The sequence below is a fragment of the Syzygium oleosum genome, unplaced genomic scaffold, assembly GCF_021117445.2.
Source record: "Syzygium oleosum isolate NSW1041296 unplaced genomic scaffold, Sole_v2.1 Sole_v2.15, whole genome shotgun sequence".
In the NCBI taxonomy this organism is placed as follows: domain Eukaryota; kingdom Viridiplantae; phylum Streptophyta; class Magnoliopsida; order Myrtales; family Myrtaceae; genus Syzygium; species Syzygium oleosum.
Window position 1 is genome coordinate 2013261 of NW_026607499.1, and position 20335 is coordinate 2033595.

Sequence of the window (20335 nt, forward strand, 5' to 3'; positions counted from 1 at the left end):
ATGATTTGATGGAAAATCAATGCAGAATGTCTAACTTGGCTTGACTAGGCGTGTCGAGGAAGTATCAGATGACTAGTTTCACAATTAGTGGAATTAAGTTATGCCATCTTGTAATAACGAATTGGGTCCTCAAATTTCAAAATCAAGGACATCAATTTCTTATCATTTGCAGAAAAGGGGCGTTCTGTATAGTTAACGTGTCATCACAATCCAAGACTGTCAAACTACGAGTTTTCATGTTGTAGTAAACTTCGAAGTATTGCGAATGAAAAAACCTTCGAGAAAATTCACATTCTCTAGTGTTCTATATGTACCTGTGTAGTATCATTTTCCTTACAGGGTTAAAGCCTTTGATGGCTTTAGCCCGACGCAAGGATATATTGGACAAATTTTCCTAATTTGTGTATGGAGCATGTACATCCCTTGACTCTGAAAAGGGGAAAAAATAACAAGCGTATCGGTTTAGAATGAGGTGGAGCGAGTGAGCCTTGGCTTGGATATCTTCTTGTCTTCTTCAAAAGAAATGATGGATATGTTGGCTGGATTCTCAATCATCAGCTTTGCAATCAGGTAGCCGGAAATGCTCCATGTCTGGTACTTCCTAGCTTGCTTCCCAATATAACGCCCTGACCTTCCGTCGTAATATTCGGGCCAACCATCTTTTGCAAGGCGCTTCTCGACCAACTCAATCGCTCGCTTTGCAGTCTGAGGCCTACCAGTCTTGATACAAGCCGCAGTCAGCAGCCATAGTAGCACTGTGAAAAAATGACCACAGCACAAGAAAAATAACTGTGTCAATTGGATACGTATTGCACACAACTCACATAATGGGTCTTGAGATCAATTTTATTGTATAAATTCGTAAGAATTGAAGAATGGCCTGCTGACGGTAAAGTAATTTCTCAATGCTCTTAATCAGAAGAAGATGACATTGACAATAACTGCACTTTACCGGGCCAAGATCCGCCATTATGGTAGCTCCATCTTGTGTTCTTTGGATCACATCCAGTAACTATCCTCCATTCATGTCCCTCGAGTGCAGGGTAAGTGATCTTCAAAGGCATCTCCCCTATCAAGTCCTCCCACCGGTCCTCAATTAGTTCCATGATTGCTGTTGCTTGGGCTGGTGTAGCCAGAGAACTCAAAATGGCAATGCAGTTCCCAACTAAGAACCATCTGAAGTCCATACGAGCTGGGCTAACATTTCCGATGAAATATCCTCCTCGAAGTGGCATAAAATCAAACACCCAGTCAGGAATTGATTCCGGTATCACGTTGAACTTATTGACGGCAGTATCGGAATACTCCTCTGTTTTGTAACGGTAGATGATATTCAACTGTGTATGATCCATCCAGTAGTATTTCCTGAAGTGAAAACTAAGAGCCATTATCCGTTTGTCAATCCGCTCAATGAGTTCCTTGCCGTCACGCTCTGGTTTCAGCAACTGCTGTGCACACCTCAGTGCAAAATAGAAAAGAGCCTGGATTTCAATTGGATAACCATAGACACCCTGTTTAAAAAGCAACAAGTTTTTAGTGCCAGTCATTGTTTGTGTCTTGAGACGAGCGGTGTTCTAGGAGCTGGGAGCTACTTAGGACAATCTAAAGTCATCTACCACCTAAGAACACCTTTTTGCCATCCCACACCTCTCATTGAGCTATACCCTGGTGTGATACTTAATCATTTGGTGGAAAAGAAACCGATGCTCCTTTTAAATAGAAACTAGAGATAAATTGAACTTTAAATGTTTCATATATATCACCATTACATGTTGCTTTACAGAGTAGATGAAACATAGACTCGCCAAAAAATTTATCATTTAGGTTGCGTTGCTTATGCATGACTACAGCCATTGAAACAAATTGGTATTGGTGTGCTCCGAAGGCTAGCGGGGACAGAAACCTTATGGTCCTTATCGACACATAATGATCTTCTCCAGCCAGCATCAGATGATGCTCATAGAGGTAGGATGCAAGTGTTACTACAACAGTAACTAAACCAACTAAAAGTGAATTCTAAAATCCTCGATATGCTAAGCACGCGCACAGCCATTTTGACAAGTTTTAGCTTGATAAAAACTAAAGCAAAAGAACGATGCGAAAACTCACCATTCTTCTGTCAATCATGCTACAGCCATCTGCGCAAAGAAGCGTTGGTAAAGTGTCGAATCCATCAGATAGGCAAAGGTTAAGTATCAGCTTCATTCCTTTCTGCACAACTGGCAGGTCCGCAAGGGAATAATCATGCGTGCACTTTGTATATGACCTCAGCAGTATGATCCACCAGAACCCTGAATCCACAGGTGCAACTCTTCCTATCGCACTACCACCAAAATCCGCTACTAGCCTCTCCTTTCTGTCTTGCAAGTCGAAACCGACTTTGAAGCTTGCAGGCATAACTCCTTCTCCAAGAGTGAAGTTATCAATTCTCTTTTCCCACCCTTGGAGATGAAGGGTCTTTAACAGGAAGTTCTTCACAATTTCTGGTTCCATATCTCTTTTCATCAGGCAAGCCAATCCACTGGGTACAAAATCTCTAACAAAGACCTGAGGTTCATAAAGTAAAAAAAAATCAACAAGAAACCATGCTCCAGAGACACACACAGAAGTGCCAATTACAAAATCAGCTGATGGCAGTGAAGACCGAACAAGAAGCCAAAAGCAACAAATCTTTTTTTATTTTTGGTCAAACAAAAGCAACAATTTCACAGGGAACATTTATGCCTAATCACTTTTGCATAAGATGTAAAAGTATGACTTAGGTAACTATTTGAAATAGTCTCGATACTCATGGAAATACCAAGATCGGTAACAAAGTTGGATGAAATTGTGTAACTGGTCGTGATATTCATTGAACTAATGTTGCCCACATGTTTACTATTCTAAGGTAGCAATCGTTTTCTTGGACAAAGCAGGGTAGACCACATTCTTCCAAATGAGGATTAGATGTAACAGATTCTCACGTGCAAATATGATGGGGAAGAAGGCGATGAAGGTTAGGACTAAGAGTAGATTTTCTGTACTCGATAGTTTTAGAAACAAGCAATAGCCCATGTAACTGTCGCATGAAGAGAAATAGAGCCTGATCCTGCCGAAGAAAGAGTTGGTCATCGTAAGTTGATTCCGCAACATGCAAATGCTCAGCAACTGATTCCTATTTTGGTAACTTGGCCATTACTAAATTCAAACCTAGAGAAGTCCGTGTTGGAAGTCACACCATACAGTAAGGGAAAGCACGAGATTGTTTATGAGCGGATGAAACAATTAAAGAACAAGGGAACAAAAGATCCATGCATATTCTCCCCTGATGAATGACTGAAGCCACACTAATCTGTCTGAACAGTAGTAACATATGCACGAACAACAGGACAAGACTAATCAACTGCACGTGAATTACCTGGTTATAATTCAACGCATCGGCGTTTGGGTCCATGGCGGCGAGAGTTCCCACGGGCTTCCCCTTGTAGAAGACGTACGACTTGTTGAGCCTCTCCCACGCTTCCTCCATCACCGGGCTGCCGTTGGCGGGTGCCGAGGCATCCTCCGCTGAATCGTAATTGTTGAGATTGGCGCTCAGGCTGGGGCACGGCCTGATCGTGGCCTTCACGTTGTCTGAAATGTCGTGGCAGAAACTGGCCTTCCTGCTCGGTTTCTCCGGCGACGCTTCTTCCTCTTCAACCCACCCCGATGGTTTCTCCACCGCCGCCTCCGCATCTCCGTCTCTCACAGAATCCGAAGAATCCCTATTCTGCTCGTGCATCTCGATCTCTCCAAACTCGGACGTCGAAGATTTCAGAGCGGCTTCAGTATCTTGACGTTCCGAAGAGGCCGACGGCGCTGCGACGGTCGCAGCCGGATCGGGGAGTGGAGGAAGAGAATCCACATTTTCAAGGGAGACCGACGGAGCCCGACCTCGACCGACCGAGACGGCTCCGACATCGACGACCGGTACGGATTCCGGCGGCGATTTCCCGTCGGCGCCGGCGCCAGAGTTCCGTGCAGCGGCCGGACTAGGCGCGCTTCCCTTGGGGAGCAGTTCTTCCAGCGGCTCATGCATCTGAGAGAGGTCGGAAGACGTGAAACGCGCGCCATGCGAAGCCACATCTCCACGCACAGACCGCGAACGAAAACGCGAAGAACACGAAGAAGAAGAAGACGTAGAAGAAGGAGAAGGAGAAGGAGAAGAAGCTTCTCTACCTTGAGAGAATGGAGTTGCAGTCGACAATGGCGTCCTGGAAGGAGGCGGTGAGCGCGCGCGAGCGGGAGCAAAGAAGAAGAAAAGCGTGCGCTTGGGTTTTTCTGTTTTGGCGGTTACGTCGGCTTTTACCAAAGCAGGTCTCGCTACGCCGAGTATTTACGGGAGATGCCACCGACCGTAACCCGAGAGGATGCATTTTGGGGGGGGGGGGTTGGGGGGGGGGAGAGACTCGCTCCTTCGCGCGGGGTATTTTGGGAAAATCGCATGGGTGCCAATGATATTAGGCATCCACGCGGCTCCTTCTGGTTCGATGGATTTTCGCGCCATCGACCGTCCTCGCTTTGCAAATTTCAAACTTTCAGGATCTCATAGATTTCTCTCTCTCAGTTCTTGGAAAGAATTTTTAATAGGATGAGAAGAAAATGCAATTCGGAGAACCGACGTTGCGTTAGGATGATACACGGTAAGGTGCGACTTCTTGCATCTGCGTGCGATCTCAAATTTATGAAATTCCGAATCTAAATGTTGGATCGGCAAATGTAACTCGTGACAACAAGAGGGACGGAGGTGGAGAGGCAAAGAGAGCCCGGCACGCTGCCACGGGCACTAGATTATATTCCAAGAAAAGAGAAGCTGACGTAGACCCATGAATCGAGAAGCCAGATTCTATGACTAAAGAACACCGCAAGCATTATCATGTCGTTTATCAAGCGTGGATCGCGATTAATTAGTTTTACTTATGCGGCACTGCTCATGGTTAAGCACAAACACAATGTAAGGTAATAATGAAACTTGGGTTCTCGTTCCCACAATCAGATGTGTGAATTTCAATCAAGCAAAATGATGTGGTGACTGAGCAGGAGAGTTTTGCTCTGCTGTAGGGCTCTCTGCACCATCTACAACCTCCCATAACATTGAATCCTCGCTTTCGTCGATCAACCGGCTACCGCTGTTCATCATCGCATAGTCGCTTGATCCAGCCGTTGATCTCAGCCAGTTCAAAGAGTCGAAACTAACACCAAAAGACCACAGCATATTGCATCTACTTGTCTAACACCAAAAGACCACAGCATATTGCATCTACTTGTCTACTTGTTTCCAATCAAGAAATACATATCGCATCTACTTGTCGAACTCCCATACGACGCCTCCATCCTCTGCAATGTCAAGTAAAAACATATATTACATCATAACACATGAATTTGGCGGAGGGAGAGATCAATTCGCCAGATAGACAAGAACATGACGTATAGTATCACGAGTAAATGTGTACAGAATGCCAGTTATATCCTTCGAGCACATGAAAGCAGAACATCTTCCCAGAGAGAATGGCATCTGTTTCTATGAAGTCTAAAACGACTGCAAAGTTTTGTCAATCTCCAGACTCTGTTCTAGCTAGGCGTCCTTAATGTGATACACCGACACGATAGAAAATCCATGTCATTCTTTATCTTCGGCTTTGGCTCACCTGTCTTTTTCTTGTTTCAAATTATTAACTACATATGAGTGAACCAACTCATTCGTTCATTTTTAGACGTATGTAGTAAGGGCAAAGGAAGAAAACATCAAACACAACAAGACCCTAGACTAGAATTTAAGATCAGCGTGGCATAAGTTGATGATTTCCTTAGAGGACACTTTACTGTCATCAACTGTGCAAATGCGGATGGGGACATTGAATCCAAGCTCCTGTGATACCTAAGAAAATGTTATAAGATATTTTCTCACCTTTGACTTTCTTATTTATCCAGGTCTCCACTAACATTCCAGCACCGATTCCACCAGCAATGCATGCCCCATAAAAAGCAATAGTCGAGGGCAAAGATCTTCGAGGAAGGAAGTAATAGTCTGGTATTTGCCTAATCTTTCTAGGCAACCGCTTCTTTACAACTGGTTTAGCAGCAGGATCCTTTTGTATGTCGCTGCCAACGGCTTTCCAGTCCACCCCTTTGAAAGGGTCTTTCGACTCTTCCGTTCCCATTACTAAATACTAGTTTGCAATGAAATCAACTTGGAAAATTTAAACCGACTGCTCACATGTACTATATATCCAGAATAATGATAAAAAGCCTGAAGGAAAACAAATGAAACTGATAAATCTCCCAAATGAAAAAAGCTGCATTTTAATCAATTATGAATCATAATACTTGCATTTGAAACCCATTGGTAAAGAGAGGTTAATACTATGCAGCGAATCGCCTATTCCACACAACCCTTGGAATAAGTACAAAGACCGTGTTATCTTTTAAAACAGCTAATTGATTTTGTAAATGAGAAGCAAAGCAAATCTCCGTAGACCACAAATTCTATGAAATAATCTACCGCAGAACTTTTGTTCTTTTGAGAACTTGTTCCACCGACGCTAAAGTGCAAACAAAGCCATGATGACCAGCAAGTCCCATAAGCTTTCAGCAACTAATTCAGAAACTACCCACAGTGGAATGTCTCACGAACACAGAATCCAAAAGCCCCATACTAAGAAGAAGACGTATTTTAGTGGCCAGTTACAAGGAACATTCAAGTCCCAAATAGATAATCCCATTTCCAAAGCCTAAACAAGATAAACTATGGAAGCTCAGTAAATATTTTGCAAAATAGACCTTTAGCAAGTTGAAATTATGAAAGAAGTTGCAATCACAATCTTCGATTCCAAGTAGGCAAGGACGTCCAAATTTCATACATAGTCTTGGCCTTTGGCCACTATAACACTGCCTCAGCATCGAAAGGGATCAGAAGAGCTAGTTTATGCAGTCCACAATCTCAGTCCAGCACTATTCAAGCTCCGACTTTCATGCTATCTGATTTTTTAACAATTGAAGCAGGTTATTATTTTTTCTCAGCAGAAATACACACGTCTCAACTACGGATTTGATTTGTTTCGATGCTATCTTTCTTCCTGCAACGCGCATATCGCCTATTTCACCATTGTTATACGAAGGCAATAACGTACCTACACCACGAGAGGAGAATGCGAAATCATCCTAGACTATCCATTTCGTGGGCCGCATTAGTTTCTTGATGATGACAACATTCACCTTAGAGCCCCAAAAAAATACTTCATGGAAGCACACCCCCAATGGAATTCACGGTGTGCATAAGCTGCTTATGATCAGAAACGTTTCGCCCCCATAGAATCAAACCCAATGCCAACACCGCCGGATCAGCACGACGGGAAAAAACAGCGAAAGCGGTCAAAGGGGTACCCACCCACATTTGCATTTTAACCGATAAGCATCCACCGCAGCTAAGCACTGAAAAACCCAGTTTTGATTTCAGACGACAGAGGATTTTCGCCATGGACCCGCGATTTCTAAAAGCGACCCAACAACGCAAACGGTTCGAGCAGCGATACATCGGCACCTACCCACGATTACAAGCCAAGAAAAGGATGGGAAAGAACGAATTGGACAAAGAGGAACAAGCTGAAGGCCATCAAGAATCTCCATACAAGAGTGTACCAACGCGAGAGAGAGAGAGAGAGAGGGGCTTACGAGTCAGTCGATGCAGATGTCGATGGACTGAAGCTGAAGCTGAAGCTGAAGCTGAAGCTCTGGTTTGCAGATCGTCGACCTCTACACTTCACCTGCCGGACGGGAAGAGCTCTCCATCCCCAGTCCTAAAACCCCCCCTCCCTAGGGCTTTTTAACCCGTCGCTAAATTTTTTAGCCTTGTGCACAAAACACCAAAAAAAAAAATATAATGTTATTTTAATACTTGAATTTGATGGCTTTTTTTCTTAAATGACATAAATAATTTATAAACTTTTGCTCATCATGCAATGTCGTCAACAAACTTTACATTTGTTCAATATGCTCATTAAACTTTAACACGATGTTCAACGCCGTGCCCGAACATCGAACATTTTCATACAGTTCCGGGCCAAAAGTTTAAATTTCAAGAAACGATATTGCACGCTGAGCTAAAGTTCAGGAACCAGATTTAGAGATGAAATTACACATTGAGCCAAAGTTTAAGAACAATTTACTGTCATCATTCCTTCTTCTTCTTTTTTTTTTAAGTCGGGAGATTTTCATGGTTGATAGATGACCAGATTTATAACCCAAACACGAAGGAGATTTACGCGATTATCAAAGCCACTCCTTTGTCGTGACGTTGTCTGGTCCGTTGACATGGAATCCTGTCAAATTTGCTGGAGTATGGATTTGATCGATGAATTCAAGTTTTGCATTCGAGGCGAAGTTTCCTCGTTTGACGAGTGATTTGGGGTTTTGGTAAGGTTCTCTTTGTGTGCCCATGTTCGGACTTTTACTAACACGCTCGAAAACTTTGCTATCAAAACAACAGAATTGACCCGATTCTTTCCCTCGGATTCATATGGCCCGAAGGACATACGAGCAGGCTTTTGGCAACCACTCACGTCGGAAAGACCGGATTCAACTCGATCTCGCCGTTCCGATGTACATTTTCGAACGCGAACGCGGAACGCGGAACGGACCTAAAAGACATCGAATTAGACCCGACACTCCGAGCTCGAAGAGCCCGCGGTATGCCGGGGAGAAATTGTCCAAAAAGTCTATTGCACTTTTGCCGGTTCAGTTCTAAACTTTTCAATTTTGCCAATTGAGTCCATCTATCCAATTTTAACCAGAATTCGTTAACGTGAACGCTCGTAGTGCCACGTGAGATGGCCGGCGCTCACGTGAACAATTTTTTATTCTTTTTTTTTCCTTTCTTTTCTATCAAGCCCGGTTAGGGTCCCCGGTCGACCCTCGTCGGTCACCAGCGAGGGCCAGCTGACTCTCACCAACCATAGGGTGAGGAGGGTCGCGGCCCTCGCGAGGTCTGGGTGAGGGCCATGACTGACAAGGTATTAGCCAACGGATTCATTTGACCAATAAGGATTAGCCAGTGACCCTCGCCGGGCTTGGAAGAAGAAAAAGAAAGAAAGAAAGAAATTTAAAAAATTCGAAAAAATAATGAAAAATTATTAAAAATTATCAACATCAGTACAAAGCCGTGCCATATAGGACAGTTGGCAATCATATCAGCTATTTCCAGCTAAAATTGGCCTCATAAACTCAATTTGCAAAACGTGAAAGTGGATTTATTTGATATAATTAAAAGGTTTAAGACTGAATTAGTAAAAATGTAATAAATTTAGGACCTTTTGGACATGCAATAAGTTTATGACTCTTTGAACAATTTTCCTGGAGGCGGTTGGTCAATGGGGACTCGCCGCCATCCCGGCTTGTGTAAAGAATAGTTTCGGGTCTCTTTCAACTGCGTACATATAAATGTGTACAGCCATCGCTCGACTACTGCGGTGCATATCCGTATCATAGGAAAATCCGGCGGGTGACTGGTTGGACAGAGACCACAGGCCGCCGCCCATCGTTTTCGTCCTCGCGGCCCGACCCAAAAAGTCCAACGTCACTGATCCCACTTTCCCCTCGCAAGCCAACAACCGACGGTGTCGTGTAGCGCCGGTCCCACGTCGTTCGATTCTTGATATTGTCGTTCGATTCTTGATATTATTCGCGAGGAAAAAACTTGCTCGGATGAACAAACCGACAGGATGCAGCATCGAATCCATTGGCTGTCCTGAACAAAACCCACTTCTCTCCTTCCTTTTCTTTCCTCGTTTGTTTCCCTTTTGCTAGATTTGGTTCTCTCTCTCTCTCTCTCTCTCCCCTGTACAAGAAGCTTCGAGCGACATGGGTTCATCACCCTTGAGCTAAAGGGTAGCGACTGCTGCCATCCCGTGGTGGATGCATAGCCCACCTGCATGATTTTCCGGTACTCTCTCTGACCACCCTGATCTTGCTTGATTACATCTGAATTCCGTGTTTTTTCTTCTGCTTTTGATGTTGGGATCGTTATCTTACTGTTGAACTGCTTCGTCTTTGTTGAAGACTTCCAATTTCATCATCCTCGCTGATGAATGCTCCCTCCTCTCTATCCTGGTGGTGTTGTGGTGATGGTGTTTTTCTTGCTTTGTTGCTTCAGGAATTACTGCCTCCTGCTTAAAAGAGAAACCTTTCTGATGATTAATGATCTGGGTCTGAATTGTTATGTTTGCTGTTATTTCCGGTTTGATTGGTTGCAGAAGTTTGTATTTCTTAGGATATTCAAGCTCCTCCTGTGAAGAGACACGAGACTGCATTTATTGAGCTTGTTAAGGTTCCATGATTGAATAGACCATGCTTGTTGGTAGCTGTCTGTTAGAAGAGGCCAGAAAGGGTCTATTTTTCTGCATTATGACGTTTCTTTTACCTTATGACCTCCAGAGTTCCACTGATCTTTCGGAAAGGAATCTTGCAAGCGTTGGCTCGAATAAGCTCATCCCTTCTGTCATGATATCATTCTATAATGACTCATCAAACCTTCAAGTCGTTCCTACTTCCCATGCTTTTATTGAGAGCTCTGTTGTGATTTTGATCCCTCATAGTCAATAGATTTGATTTAAGTTGGCCTGAGTTGGGACTCTATTGAGCGGAGAAACTCATATGTAATAAGCATCAGGAAAAGTTATTGCCAAAACAATCGATTCATGGTTTTTAATTTGCTTGGGTTTGATAACCAAGACTTCCTAGTTATGCAAATGGCTTGATGTTTCTATAACCTTACCAATGATATATTACCTGCAAATAAACTTGATCAATTCTAGCATCTGCCATCTGCTTGTTAGAGTGACATATACTGAAATTGAGTTTTTGCCTGCCTGAGATGTGAGTATCCTTTTCTGTGAGACTATTGAAGTAAGAACTTTTATGGGACTATCGTTTTTGTTCAGCCAATTGTTCCACCAAATCAAGGTCAATTGACCGATTTTCATTGACGAAGACATTGCAATGAGAATTCTTATGGGACTCTGGTCTTTTTGTCCATCCAAGTTCCATGAAAGCAGGGTCCATTCTTTGCTAAGGAGCTTGAGTGTAAGAAAGCTTTATGTCGAATGCACACGCGACAAATTCAGATGGATCGCATATTTGATTGTGTATTCTGTTTTCAGTATCACATTTTAGCAAATGAGTATAGTTGGTCGTGCGACACCATGTCAGCATACTGTGTATGGGTTTGTAAATGCAGAACAAAAAAACACTTGGGCAGAGAACATGTGCGAGTGAGGTATGATTGGTTACAGAATGTTGGTCAGAAGCTTGAGAACACGATAATACTCGCCATAGATTATTGTTCGACTACTTAAAGGGCATTTAGGGAGTTATGTAGGTAGATATTTCTTTTACGACAATTAATGAGGTACGGTGAATTTTAGAAGCTGTGGAAAGTTGTTAAGATTGCAAAACTCAGGACATAAAAAAGATATCTAGAATTAGTAGCCATTTCTTGTACCTGCCTTATACCTCTATTTGTTTCTAAACTTATTCCTCTCCTTTCTCTCTAAAAGGTCATTTGGCGTTTCAACATAGTTGATGCGTTTTATTAGAATTTCAGGAATGGTTGAAAAAATATCTGCTGATATTAGTGCAACTGGTGTGTTTGCCTTTTATTTATTTGTTTATCTTGTCTCATGTATAAAGATGTTGTCCGATGTCATGTCTTATGAATCATAAACTTGTGATTGGTTCACATGCTGTCAAGAAAAAAGAGGAATGACTTGCTCTTCTCTCTGGACACAGTGAATGTCTGAAAGGCTCAGAGAGTGATGGCAGCAGCTGAAGCCAGAGCTGTATGGCAGAGAACAATAAACCGTTATTTTGTACAGGAGGATGCAAAAAGAGCCCCCAAATTAGCTTGCTGCCAATCATCATCATTGACATCTAAACAGGTAGATGCTGGACCAACCACCACAGCCCATGAGGGTGACCATCCAGATATAGGCTTCCTGCCTGCCAATGGGAAGCCTTTGTTTTCTGATCTTCACGATGACACAAGATGGTGGCTTCATCTCCAGCCAATCCATGGGTTCCAAAAGGTTTTAATGAGTGAAAAAATAGATCTCCTTGATGTTGAGATGGAAAGTTTGAAAACAGGCTTGGGAAATTTATATTCTGAGTCACATAAGATGGTCTTGCAGGATGAAGAAGACGGAAAGAATTTTGATGGTAGAGAGCAAGAGTTGGAAGCCAAAGATAGTGAGGGGGCCAAAGATATCAAGGATATCGGTATGGGAGGCAGCTATGCCTGCATGCAAATAGATGATTTTGGCTCATCAGTGTCCAAGCAACTTACTGAACTTGGTTTTGAGCCGGATTCTCCATGGATTAGTAATGCAAAGATTGACCCATGGTGGCGTGCGATGGATAAGACTGAAGTTGCCTCCTTGGTTGCTACGAAGTCGCTTGACTGTATTGAGAATTGTGATCTTCCCCCGCCTCAGAAACTTCATGTTAAGCGACACGCCTGCTCAAAAATCCGATGCTTCGATCAAGATAATCCTTCTCACTTGAAACCGCAGTCAAGGGTTCTTTCAAGACCACCTGTTTGGTCACATGATTCTGAACCTGATGAAACGGTTGGAACATGTGTGGCTTCATTGGGAGAATATATGCCTGGCGAGTTGCGCAGGTACTTGTTGGTATACTTGAGCTATTGCCATCGTCTTTTGTTGCTAGATAGGGTAGCTTCTTCTTCAAAGAAAGTACACTGCTTAAATAGGTAATATCCACTTCTTGTTAGCTCTAGTCCTTGAAATAGATAGGGAGGAAAGCACCTTTGCAATGTAATGATCACCATAGCCGTTTTTTAGATGGTTCGGGTTCGGTGTAGCACAAGTTCTGAAATAACGATTGAAAATGCAACGTGATGCTATACTATATAGGATGGTTAATAGTTTTCTGCTCCAAATTAAGTGCTTCATTGTACTTTGGAAATTTGCAGCAGAAATACTTACATTGGTGGCCCCGAGGATATTAAGGAAGCATATGAAGTTCCTGATGGTGATCCTTGCAAGTCTCAGCTTTTGGAAGCACTCCGGCATTCTCAAACACGAGCCAGAGAAGCAGAGAAGGCAGCAAAGCGAGCTCATGAAGAGAAGGAGCACATCATCGAGCTCCTCTTCAGACAAGCTTCTCAATTCTTTGCCTACAAGCACTGGTTTCATCAATGGCAACTAAATGCGTTATACTTGCAAGCTGAGAACACTGATCAGCCAGTTGCCACACCTGTCCCTGCCATCCATCCTTGGATGCCTGGTAAAGGTATAATAGCGCGGACGAAACCGCTTAAGAATGCCAATACTAGACAGGGAGAACGAGGACCGCTGTGGCTAGACATTACTAAGTATGCGTTCGCCATGGCCTTAGGTTTGAGCCTTGTGGGTGCTGGTTTGCTCGTGGGATGGACCATTGGCTGGTTATTGCCTCCTTTTTAGACAATGTACGTAGTTGCGCAAAGCCAAGCCTTCACTGCTGCTTTCTGAAGGAGCGTTGCATACATGAGCACGATCGGTTGCCATGGAATAATTTTGCCAATGTGTGTAAATTTTTCAGGTCATTAGTAGTTTCTCAAATCAATGTAGTTTTCCCCGTGCGCAATTGTGTTGTAGCTGTATATATAGGCCTGTACTCATATGACCAGCTCCTAGATTTATTATTGAATACAGTTTGAGGTCATGAGGGGGGGCAAAAGAAGTCTTCTGCCACAACTCCACGGGCCAAGTAGCCCATCTGAAGAGACGATAGGTTGATCAAGCTTCACTCAGAAAGATACTGGCTTTGTAATTGACAAGATGACCAACCACACAAAGAAGTGACCATCTTTTAGCAAATTGAAGATATAAAAGAAACGAAAGAACCAACAAAAAAAGGGGGCAAATAGTTTTCGATTCAACTAAAGATCTTGACCAGGATCGAAGTCACAGCCACATTTTTTAAGCAAGACTTGGGGACAGATGAACAAGATTACAGTTACCGCCGCATTTTTAAGCAAGACTCGGGGATAATTAACAACAAAATCAAGATTTATACAACCTGAAATCAAAAAATTTCAAAAGACGACGACCAAAGAGCCGTAGGACTCAAAAACTGTGTAAAGCTTCTATGCAATTATCATGTAAAACACTTCGTGAAACCCAGTCCCCAGACCAGATAACTGCACCACTTGGAAGTCGAAGTTCCATTTGCTCACAACCTTTAAGCAGCATGCAACTTGCAAAAAGAACCACCAAATGAGCCCTCATATCTGCAAAAGATACTGATAATGAGAAGACCCGTGACTATCTTTCACATCACAAAGGATCAACAATATGTGTGGTGTTATTATTCGGCAACTGCAAAGAGTCTGGACTCTATATTAAATAACTCTGGAACAAGCAGGATCAGTAACTGGTATTTTAAGGTTTAACTACCAAGGTTTTTCCTATAAAACTCATCGATCAGATGGCATCACATGACTATCAGGTCAACAAGTTACATCAGTTATCAAAGACATTAAATTAACAGTGACAACTGCAAAGACAAACAAATATTAAACACAAGCATCAAGAAGAGTCCCCTATTGACATGCACATTGTCTCCCACGACCAACATAAATATTAAATAATTAAAAGAAGAAACTCCTGAATACACAGATACAATGTCCTTAAATAAGCTTTTGAAATGGCACCAAGCCACAAATCAGTAAGTAGCTCATCCATGCATCCGACTTAAAGCACCACCATCATCTAGAGGCGAGGGACATATACACAGTGACCTTTCAAGGGGACTACAGAAGTACAGATGATATATACATGCTTACCTAAACTCGATAAAGTTTACTTAGATGTGTTATTAGACATCACACCATGTAGGGTATGTGAGGGAAACTATATAAAAGTGTGTAATAGAAAAATCTCATCACCAAACTATTCCATAATTTAAAAAATGACTAGTTGGGTCACTTTATCTCGTCTGCTTGATAAAGGAAGTGAGGGCTGAAAGCAGGATATGAAAGTGTACAAAATAACAGTAATCCAACTTATACCCCCAAAGCAACTCCGGAAATGGCCATGCATTTTCCAACTTATTGCTAAAAATGAACGATGAAATATGCTCCAAAAAGTTATTACAACATAAGGTCTTCAAAAATACATACACGCTAAGTCCATTTTAATCTGAATAATCAGTTGTCAATTCTAATGCATTGATGTTCCGTGAGTTGCAAGACATACTCCCAATGGAAAAACACAGACATAGATCTTGCATAGTGAAAAGAAAGAAATAGTAGAGACACAGACTTGCAAAGTCTGTTTAGTACCTTCTCAAACAATAGGGCAGTTATAAGTGCTGCAGAGCTGAAGTAATGCATTCTGGTTTGCTGGATCAAGATTCTCACTGATGATCTGAGGATACTTCCCAGGAGACAGGGCAGACAGTCTTGCCAGAGAAGTCACCACAAATTCTCTTGGTTCCCTTATATCCTTCAGAGGGTCCTCTTCCTTCCTTCCAGCATGGCGGAGATTAACAAAAGTGGCAGTATAACCCACATTTTCAGCTACATCGGGAGCATCTGGCTCTTCCGCAAGCGTATCCTCCTCAGGGCGTGAAAGCAAGGTCATAATGCTGTCAAGCATCTTTCCCCAGTGTCTACTAGCTGCTGCATCTAAAAGAAGTGGACTTTCACAGAGCAGCCTCGTTGAAGCAACCGCAGTTAACTTACGTTCAACATTCCCGGCAATTAACTTCAGATTTGGTATCCAAATCTGCTCCAAAATCGTGACAAAAATGTTGGGCTGAACAGCATTCATTGAGTCAACAAGGTTAGGGGGACCATGCTTGACCAGAAACAGCGACATAAATATCAAAAGAGACTTCACAAACTTGATAGTCCGTCTATTCTGGAGACGTGTAAACAAGGCATGCCAGATGTGGGGGATGTAGGGCGCAATCAAAGTATAATCTAGATTCTCAATAACAGTGTTGAGGACAAAGAAACCCTGTTCCTCCGTGCTTGTGGACAGGATTAGTTTGTTGAATATGCCAAGCACCTGGCTTAGCCTACCTCCCTGACTGAGTTCATGCGGTGATTTTTGAAGAAATGCCTGAAGAAGACGCACGAGCGCAGGGACATTTGGACCTCTATTCCACAAATCAGGCGACAATAGAATCTCAAATATCGGCATGTAATTAGCTGGAATGGGTGGTCTGTTCAATTCAACAAGCTGAGCCAACAGCTGAAATGCATAGGGGAAGAACTCAGTGACATCATTGGCCAATATCGTCTGGAGGCTGGGAAAGAGACTTCCTTCAAAAGATGATATTAAAGAGGCATCCTTCTCACAAGCCCTCCTGACAAGAACAGCCACTGACTCAAATAAATAATGGTTAAAAACTGGATCTTTTGGGTTTTTACAAACTTCATTCAGAATGGAGGTCAACCCAGCAATACAAGGTGCAGCGATCCCTTGGGAGATTTCGGCAACCCCAAGGACTCGCATGATACATTTCATAATGTACGGGTTCTCCTCAGATTCAGGAAACCGCAAAGCCGTGAAAAGGTTGTTCATAATCACCATAAGAAAGGGGCTGATATCTGCAGAGGTGTATCTTGCTTTCCCACCCTCATCCTTAACAAGCAAAAGCTTTTCAATGCAACTCGCAGCATAAGAGTGAACTACATTGGACTCCGAACTAAGAAACCTAACCAAATCAGGAAACAACTGCAACGTAATGCCCTTAGCTATCTGACTCCGAAACAATGTGAAGAACTTAAGAGCACCAGCCTTTAGCATGGGAAACTCGTTCACATTCTGACGCTGCAACTCTGGAACTATAACAGACGTGAAGAAGCTCTCAATGTTAATGACATCAGTAGAAACAGCATTACCCCCAGCCTTCTTTGTCGCCAGTGAAACAACCAAGTATATGGCACAATCTTTGTCCTTCCAGTTGGCGGCTGGGTTTGCAGCAAATGACGTCAGCAGGTTCTGTATCTGAGCAGACACAATGGCAGTAACCTCTGCCTTATGATATGTAGCAATACCTTTGAGAAGTTCGCATGCAATCCTTCTCCTAGTATCAAGATCGCTACCTTCCATGTCCCTCCTAATGAACTCGACATAATTCATCTCAAACAATTCCTCGTCTTCCTCCCTCAGACGCACATTGGGGATCACAATGCTCTGACAAATCTGCTGAATTACGCCCTCACCTTCAAACAGCTTATGGTGCACACTCGTGCTGACAGTCGTCAAAAATTTAATCGCCGTAATGGCCAACCTATCACGACTAGAGGACTGAGTCACGTCCCCAAGTAAACTCCAAACCGCAGATGCAAACTTATCCAAATAACCTTTGAACTCATCCTCATTCTTCTCCATATAAAGACTAATATTCTCACACACGGCAGCCCTAAGCTCGTCCACATGCGCAAGCCCGTCAGGGCCACTGCCCTCGAGTGCAGGATATCTAGTAGTAAGGTACTTTTGGAACTCACCCATCCACTCAGCCATATGATCCTCAAAGAATTCCGGCAGCTCTTGCACATTAAGAGAGTAGAAAATCCGGCAGCACAATCTCTGAGACTCGAACAAAGGTCGCAAGTTCACAGCTTGACCAGAAGACGAGGTCTCGTCGATTAGCTTAGCAGTCCTCAGGAATATCTCCAACAGAGGGGCAGCGAAATTATCCAAGCAATACTTCAAATCAAGCAACAAATCGTTGGTCTTGTACTGGTAAAGGAACTTCTCGAAAATAGAATTCGCCGTACCGAGAATCCCGTTGATGGAGGCGTAGTCGGAGGCCCGCGACGCCTTCTGGAGATTGGACACGAGATCGGGGAGCAGGGCGGGCCACAGCTTGGGGAAATCGTGCTTGCTGATCACGGCTAGGGCTTCGCTGAGCTGGCTCTGGATACGGGCCGACGAGGACAGCATCAGGGGGACAATGAGGGCCTTGATTTGCTCCTTCTCGGCGTCGGGGATCGGGGCCGAGGCGGCGGCCGGGGCGGCGTCGGCGGCGGCGGCGGCGTCGTTGGGGGTAGGCGAGGAGGCCCAGCGGGCGCGGAGGTGGTTCTTGAAGTTGACGGCGGCGGCCTGGCGGATCTGCTCGTCGACGGAGGGCTCGGCGACGAGGCGGAGGACGGCGAGGGCGTAGCTGGGGCGGTCGGCGGCGTCGGCGAGGGAGGACTCGGCCTGGCGGCGAGGGGCGGGGGAGGGGGAGAGGGTGTGGAGGAAGCACTGGGAGAGGAACTGGAGCGTCTCCTGATTCCACTCCATGGGGAAGCTGCAGCTCGAGCGAGGAGGAGCTCCGATGGCCGGGGGGTTCGGGGGTCCGGTCGTCGCCTAGGGTTTTAGGCGAGATTTTTCGAATGAGGAAGAAGCTAATGGAGGAGGGTGCGCGATTGCAGAGCCGTTCCAGTAGCAGTGGCGCTGGGGGGGAGCGGAAGGAGGAAAACAGGGGGAAAAGTTGGGCCTCTTGATTTTTTTTTCTTTTTTTTTGCCTTTATTTATGTTTGGAGCGCTATATTTTTTGGTTTTCGCGGTGTCGGCCCGGCGTTTTGAATTTTTGGTGCAAACCAGGACAGGGTGGACCCGACCCATGGTGCTTTGGGCTGGCGACCTTCATTCATTGGGCCCAAATTGGAGAAGCAAGCGATGAATTCCAAGCTTGAAGTGGCAGGAAATTCGATTGAATTCTATAGTTTTTATTTCTTGGACCGCGCTTTTTCCGCTCCTTTTTTAACTTAGGGTGCATTTGATAACTGGTCAAATAATAACTGATTTTATTCTTTTATTCCCAAAATCAATTTTGGAATAGAAATCCGTTTGGTAAATATTTTGTTCCCAGAATCAGTTTTGGAACAGAATTAAAAATAAAAAAAATTGCTTATTGATTCTGGGAACAAGAACGAGAAATAAGAAAGATTTTTTTTTCTTTTTCTTCTTTCCTATTCTTCTTTCATGTTCTTCTTCTTGGCCATGGCCGGGTCGCCGGCGACTGGCGATTGGTGGCCGGCCACACGCCAGGGCCGGCAAGGGTTGGACCCTCGTGGCCTGGGCGAGGGTCGCCTTCGCCGGATCGGACCAGGGCTGCCCTCGCCCTCGCCGATGTGGGCCACGACGCCCTCACCGGCCGATCGCCAACCATTGCCAAGAATGAGAAGAAGAAAAAAAGAAAAAAAAGAAAAGAAATATTAAAATATTTAAAAATATTATTAATAAAAAGAAATTTTGTACATTTATCAAACGCATTTATGTTTTTTTTTTTATTTCATGAATGGAAATTTTGGATCGTTACCAAACGCCTTCAAATGGAGAAAATATTCGGTAGTTTATTATCACCACGTCATATGCCTACGTGGTGTATATTTTCTCGCGTGGATCATTAAGAAATCGCCACGTGACGACTAATGTGGAGAGAGAGGAAGCCTTATTATGGAGGTTCTTTCTCCTTTGCACACCTATTCCCCCTTAAAGAAGGCCTGGGGAAGGCACGGAGCATTAAATGCGAGCCATCCTCTCTCCTCTTTCTTTTTCACATTTGAATGAGATGTCTTCCCTCACTTTTGGGAACTCTTCTCCTTCTTCCCAGATTGCTTCCCTTCCCTCCTCCTTCATCTTCGCTTATGCTCTTTGCTTCCTCCAAAAATTGCCGGCGAGCTTGGGTTTCTGGCGAAAACCGGACAGGCTCATCTTCGCTTGTGTTCTTTGCTTCCTCTAGAAATCGCCGGTGAGCTTGGGTTTCCGGTGAAAAGCAGACGGCCTGTCCCCTCGTGGCCGTCAGCTCCGCCACGTCGTCGTGGGCTCCGCCTCGTAGTCGTGGGCTTCGCTCGTCATCGTCGGCTCTGCCTCATAGCTGTCGGCTTCACTCGCCTTGTCACCTCCGCCTCGTTCTGTCTCGTCGCCAACGGCTCTGTCTCGTGACCTCTGCCTCGTGGCCGTCGGGTTCGCCTCGTCGCCTCTACCTCGTGACCTTTGCCTTGTGGTTGTCGGCTCCGCTCGTGACCATTAGCTCTGCCTCATGACCTCTACCTCATTTTAGGTACATGCTGTTCTTAGTTATGATCTCTATCAACTCTATTTGTGACATTCTGAATTTTGACCCTTTTCAGATATATATGAAATGATTATTTCATCGATGCATTGTTAGTTAAATCTCACTCTGAATTGATCACTCATGAGAGGACTAACCGTTAGGGAGAGGCTAGCTAAGACTTAAGTACGCGCGACCTAAGAACTCGACTATGGATTGACCATTCGACTATAAGGATTGACGAGGGACAATTTTGGGCTATTAT

The 20335-nt window shown here is 44.1% G+C and overlaps 4 protein-coding genes and 1 long non-coding RNA gene across 11 annotated transcripts; 1 reads left to right on the plus strand and 4 right to left on the minus strand.

Annotated features, from left to right (window-relative positions):
* Window positions 1–88: 88 nt before the first annotated feature.
* On the minus strand, window positions 89–4329 carry LOC115678206 (probable alkaline/neutral invertase F). The gene is made up of 5 exons (XM_030601547.2): window positions 4198–4329; window positions 3398–4057; window positions 2110–2547; window positions 953–1511; window positions 89–755 (listed from the first exon to the last, which is right to left on the minus strand). The coding sequence occupies exons 2-5, from the start codon at window positions 4055–4057 to the stop codon at window positions 463–465; spliced, it is 1950 nt and encodes a 649-aa protein (XP_030457407.1). The 5' UTR covers window positions 4198–4329; the 3' UTR covers window positions 89–462.
* Window positions 4330–4973: 644 nt separating this feature from the next.
* On the minus strand, window positions 4974–6268 carry LOC115678007 (uncharacterized). The gene is made up of 3 exons (XM_056318188.1): window positions 5927–6268; window positions 5249–5355; window positions 4974–5210 (listed from the first exon to the last, which is right to left on the minus strand). Exons 1-2 carry the CDS (start codon window positions 6177–6179, stop codon window positions 5321–5323), a joined length of 288 nt encoding a protein of 95 aa, XP_056174163.1. The 5' UTR covers window positions 6180–6268; the 3' UTR covers window positions 4974–5210; window positions 5249–5320.
* A 3369-nt stretch (window positions 6269–9637) lies between these two features.
* On the plus strand, window positions 9638–13721 carry LOC115678003 (uncharacterized). 6 transcript variants are annotated; one of them, XM_056318634.1, is made up of 4 exons: window positions 9638–9955; window positions 11800–12688; window positions 13001–13320; window positions 13426–13721. In XM_056318634.1, exons 2-4 carry the CDS (start codon window positions 11826–11828, stop codon window positions 13491–13493), a joined length of 1251 nt encoding a protein of 416 aa, XP_056174609.1. In that variant the 5' UTR covers window positions 9638–9955; window positions 11800–11825; the 3' UTR covers window positions 13494–13721. The 6 variants fall into 6 exon arrangements, with proteins under 6 accessions (XP_056174609.1, XP_030457130.2, XP_030457128.2 ...); XM_030601272.2 differs by having other exon boundaries at window positions 9644–9955; window positions 11800–11948; window positions 12198–12688; window positions 13001–13721; XM_030601271.2 differs by having other exon boundaries at window positions 9660–9955; window positions 11800–12095; window positions 12198–12688; window positions 13001–13721.
* On the minus strand, window positions 9801–10209 carry LOC130140107 (uncharacterized). The gene is made up of 2 exons (XR_008818106.1): window positions 10074–10209; window positions 9801–9958 (listed from the first exon to the last, which is right to left on the minus strand). It is a non-coding gene; the product is annotated as an uncharacterized LOC130140107 (long non-coding RNA).
* A 206-nt stretch (window positions 13722–13927) lies between the features above and the next one.
* On the minus strand, window positions 13928–18484 carry LOC115678004 (exportin-2). Of its 2 annotated transcripts, none has more exons than XM_056318632.1 (2): window positions 15356–18484; window positions 13928–14314 (listed from the first exon to the last, which is right to left on the minus strand). In XM_056318632.1, exon 1 carries the CDS (start codon window positions 18312–18314, stop codon window positions 15360–15362), a length of 2955 nt encoding a protein of 984 aa, XP_056174607.1. In that variant the 5' UTR covers window positions 18315–18484; the 3' UTR covers window positions 13928–14314; window positions 15356–15359. The 2 variants fall into 2 exon arrangements, with proteins under 2 accessions (XP_056174607.1, XP_056174606.1); XM_056318631.1 differs by having other exon boundaries at window positions 13928–14302; window positions 15356–18483.
* Window positions 18485–20335: the final 1851 nt, after the last annotated feature.

Coding starts and splice junctions, on each gene's coding strand:
- LOC115678206 (XM_030601547.2), bottom strand. CDS start 4,057: ATGCATGAGCCGCTGGAAGAACTGCTCCCCAAGGGAAGCGCGCCTAGT. Junction 1,512..2,109: donor GCATGATTGACAGAAGAATG/GTGAGTTTTCGC, acceptor CTTTTTAAACAG/GGTGTCTATGGTTATCCAAT. Junction 756..952: donor TAATGGCGGATCTTGGCCCG/GTAAAGTGCAGT, acceptor ATTTTTTCACAG/TGCTACTATGGCTGCTGACT.
- LOC115678007 (XM_056318188.1), bottom strand. CDS start 6,179: ATGGGAACGGAAGAGTCGAAAGACCCTTTCAAAGGGGTGGACTGGAAA. Junction 5,356..5,926: donor GATAAATAAGAAAGTCAAAG/GTGAGAAAATAT, acceptor TTGACATTGCAG/AGGATGGAGGCGTCGTATGG.
- LOC115678003 (XM_030601268.2), top strand. CDS start 11,826: ATGGCAGCAGCTGAAGCCAGAGCTGTATGGCAGAGAACAATAAACCGT. Junction 12,689..13,000: donor ATGCCTGGCGAGTTGCGCAG/GTACTTGTTGGT, acceptor GGAAATTTGCAG/CAGAAATACTTACATTGGTG.
- LOC115678004 (XM_056318632.1), bottom strand. CDS start 18,314: ATGGAGTGGAATCAGGAGACGCTCCAGTTCCTCTCCCAGTGCTTCCTC.